The sequence below is a fragment of the Oncorhynchus mykiss genome, chromosome 22 (assembly GCF_013265735.2).
Source record: "Oncorhynchus mykiss isolate Arlee chromosome 22, USDA_OmykA_1.1, whole genome shotgun sequence".
NCBI lineage: Eukaryota > Metazoa > Chordata > Actinopteri > Salmoniformes > Salmonidae > Oncorhynchus > Oncorhynchus mykiss.
Window position 1 is genome coordinate 8254093 of NC_048586.1, and position 4117 is coordinate 8258209.

The 4117-nt window shown below is 44.5% G+C and overlaps 1 protein-coding gene across 1 annotated transcript; it reads left to right on the forward strand.

Annotated features, from left to right (window-relative positions):
• Positions 1-609: 609 nt before the first annotated feature.
• LOC110501318 (POU domain, class 3, transcription factor 3-A-like) lies at positions 610-4117 on the forward strand. Its single transcript, XM_036958617.1, has one exon. It carries the CDS (start codon positions 1341-1343, stop codon positions 2622-2624), a length of 1284 nt encoding a protein of 427 aa, XP_036814512.1. The 5' UTR covers positions 610-1340; the 3' UTR covers positions 2625-4117.

The following is a 4117-nucleotide window of genomic DNA, read 5'->3' on the forward strand; positions in this document are numbered from 1 at the left end:
CTCTCCGGGGTTCAGCGAGATTGCTTGTTCCCGCCTGGAAACCTCCTTCATCAAACCATCAATTCCACGTTAACCATTTAGTGGACGCATGTTAGGCTATTTGATTATAAGCAAGTGAGATTATGGATATTGGGGTCTTATAGTCTATGATTGTTTTTGATTACGACAACGATAATTGTGTTATGATAAATTATAAAATATTATTATCATTAGGCCTATTAGGCCTATTATTGGTTTTGTGGCTACTTATATTATTATTTTTTTAATTAAAAATTGAACTAGGCATGTCAGTTAAGAAAAAATATTATTAATAATAACGGCCTACCCGGCCAAAACCTAACCAAGATGACGCTGGGCCAATTGTGCACCGCCCTATGGGACTCCCAATCACGGCCGGTTGTGATACAGCCTGAAATGCAGTGCCTTAGACCGCTGCGCCACTGAGGAGCCATATAAATAGCCTACCAATTACAATGCCAATATGATCAATATCAGTCTGTTATTGTTATGATCATCTAATCAATACATATGTTGTTTTTCTCAGAGAAGGGAACCTTACCTCGAGCACCCGAGGCAGCGCACCGAGCTCTCGAGATGTGCCAATCTCTCTCTCTGGGTATCGTCCAATCAGCGGGAGTCCTGCTCTCGACTTCCGCTGGTAATTGGGGGAAGATGGGAACGGCGTGCGCACGCTTGGCACAGGGTAAACACTCCCGTGTCCACGCGCTTCCAGGGAGGAACGGATACAAGTGTCAGATGGAAGGAGAGAAAGAGTGAAGAAAGAAAATAGATACAAGCATTTACGTAGACCGTTGTATCATTCGGAATTGTGCAGCTTCAAATACTTCAGAAAAGCAGCAGAGGAGCCACAGGAGTGTTAACAAAGTGACAATGAATGGTCCTTCTCCAACGAGACTACTTCGGCAGGGATCCTAGAAGAGAGCGTCAGTTTGTGGGAGATTACTAAATCTATACGTCTAGTAGAACTTTACAGGACGCAAAAAACTTTTCATTTTTTAAAATTCATATATTCACAAAAAATATCTCTAAATTGAATGCGTAAAATTCTTAATGCACCAATCTCCGAATTTTTACTGGTGGAACGTAAATGCTATTTCTTTCTATTAATTGATAAACAAAACATTAACTTTCATTTGCATTTTTGTGAATATTTTTGTTGGACTACTTTTGAATTATTTTTATCTCCTTTTGATGGTATATAGTATAAAGCAACATTCACCACGTTTTCTCATAGTTTTGATTTATTATTGGATAAGAGCATTCTGTTTGAGAAGAGAAGCTGATCCAACGAGGGAAGAGGGCGATAACTCACAGGCTTTATGGTTTGGGGTATGGCAACAGCCACCTCCAGTCCATACCTGGCCAGCAATAGGATCCTATCCACCGGCTCCATCGTGCACTCAGACCGGGGGGTCGGTGGCATGCAGCGGGGCAGCACCGCAGTCACCTCGGTGTCTGGTGGATACAGAGGGGACCCCTCCGTGAAGATGATGCAGAGTGACTTTATGCAGGGCGCTATGGCAACGAGCAACGGGGGACACATGTTAAGCCATGCCCACCAGTGGATGACATCCCTGCCACACGCCGCTGCGGCTGCAGCCGCAGTGGCAGCTGCCGAGGCCGGCTCTCCCTGGTCCTCCAGCCCCGTTGGGATGACGGGTAGCCCGCAGCCGCAGGATGTGAAGAGAAACTCCGGCAGGGAGGACATGCACTCAGGCTCCGCTCTACACCACAGGTCTCTGCATCTGGGCTCCCACCAGGCACAACACCCAGGAGCCTGGGGTGGCACCTCAGCCGCGCATATAGCCTCCATTTCCGAAGGGCAGCAGCAGCAACAGTCGCTGATCTACTCCCAGCCCGGGGGATTCACGGTTAACGGAATGCTCAACTCACCGGGGAGCCTAATGCACCCGGGGATGGTGAGGGGGGACTCCCCTGATCTCGACCACGGCAGTCATCATCATCACCATCACCACCACCAGCATTCACATCACCAGCAGCACCACGCCGGGGTGAGCCATGACCCGCAGTCCGACGAGGACACGCCGACCTCGGACGACCTGGAGAACTTCGCCAAGCAGTTCAAACAGCGCCGGATCAAACTGGGCTTTACGCAAGCGGACGTGGGCTTGGCACTAGGCACCCTGTATGGTAACGTCTTCTCACAGACCACAATATGCAGGTTCGAGGCGCTGCAGCTTAGCTTCAAGAACATGTGCAAGCTGAAACCGCTGCTCAACAAATGGCTGGAAGAGGCCGACTCGACCACCGGTAGCCCCACCAGTATCGATAAGATCGCGGCGCAGGGCAGGAAGAGGAAAAAGCGCACGTCCATCGAGGTGAGCGTCAAAGGAGCTTTGGAGAGCCACTTCCTCAAAAGCCCCAAACCCGCTGGCCAGGAGATCACCTCTCTGGCGGACAGTCTGCAGTTGGAGAAGGAGGTGGTCCGGGTCTGGTTCTGCAACCGCAGGCAGAAGGAGAAGAGGATGACGCCGCCGGGGCTGCCACACAGCCCCGAGGACGAGTACTCTCAGGTCGGCAACATGAGCTCAGACACACCGTCACCCTCAATGGACTGCAAGCGAATGTTCAGCGATACGTGAGAAAATAACAAAACACAGGACAATAATATTTCTTTAGGCTGCAATAAGACACTGTCTAGTCCGAGAAAATACTAGCAATACCAAGTGGGAATAATACCTTTTACATGATAAACAATGAAACAAGACACAAATATTTCCTATCCACATTACTCCAACCTGACCAACCAACAGACCAACGGTGTGGTCTTTAGGAAAGGAGTAGCCTAACTTAAAACATATGCGACATTACACATGATCGAATGAACCCGCGCAATGAGAGGGTCAACTCTTCAAGCAATGTTTCTTCATGTAAATGTTTGGCGCATTAGGATTTAGGAAATAATCTTAATCAGTTTTCAGCCTGAAATATATTCCAATAAAATGTGTGTGTGTACAGCATATTTACCTTTCATTTGCTTTGTAACATGCCATGCTTTCACCAAAAGGGTCGTGGCAGTTCTTTGGCCCCACATTTAAAAAAAAAAACAATGATAAGCTTTAGCCTCAACATGAATGCCCTTCTTTGCTTTGTGTGTAATATTCCACATTGTGTACTATTTCATATTTTAGAACAAAATAAATGAAACACACTTTTTTTTGTCCCCTTTGCAGCACTTACTGCTATTCTAAATGTTCCCCTCTGCAGTTGTTGAAGAGGCTTGTGGTTTTCACATGACATTCCCAAGCAGTCCTTTTCTATGTTTGTTTTGTTCTGGTTTCACAAACAAGTTATAATGACAATATTTTTTTTAACAATTGGAATTTTCTTCACCATGTTGACTTTCTGTTATAATTAATGTACTATATTGAGCAATAATGTCTTTCCCCCTCAAAACTTTGCATTAGGCCTGTGTTATTTTTGTCATTCGTGACTTTACCGTTTTATTCAATGATGATATTTTCAAAGGAACACACATTCCCAAAAGCTGACGCCGGTGTCGTTTGTTATTGTAACCTTGTATAGTTCTATGTGATGACTTTGACAGTAATTTATTTTTAGTGGTTATTTTATGAAGGATTATTGAGAACAATACATTTGTCATAGCGGATAGCCTACCATTGTTTTTTCAATGTCATTGTCAGCTTACAGAAAGAAGTATAGGCCAATTCGGAATATCTGATACGCAGAATATTTTGCATAGGCCTAATCGATGCCTGCGATGTGAGAGTTTATGATTTACAATCGTTATTCAATGAAAATATAATTAATTGATCTATAATATAGGCCAATAGACTGAGAGGAAACTGCAGGCAGGGTGCTCACTCTTGACCTTCTGACCTTTTCAAAGCGAGAAAAAATACTTGCCTCCAACTCACCGACCTAAAAAACTGGATCGAATGAATAGGCAATTTCCGAAATAAGAACAACTTTTCGTGTAAACTCTTGAAGTGTTTTGGTCTGATAACACATTTAAATCGTAATCAACAGCCTAGTGAAATTATGTTTGTATAGGCTTATTTCTATATTACAGGTTATGCGCTTTTAGTGCAATTTAAATAAAGTCTACATTTTA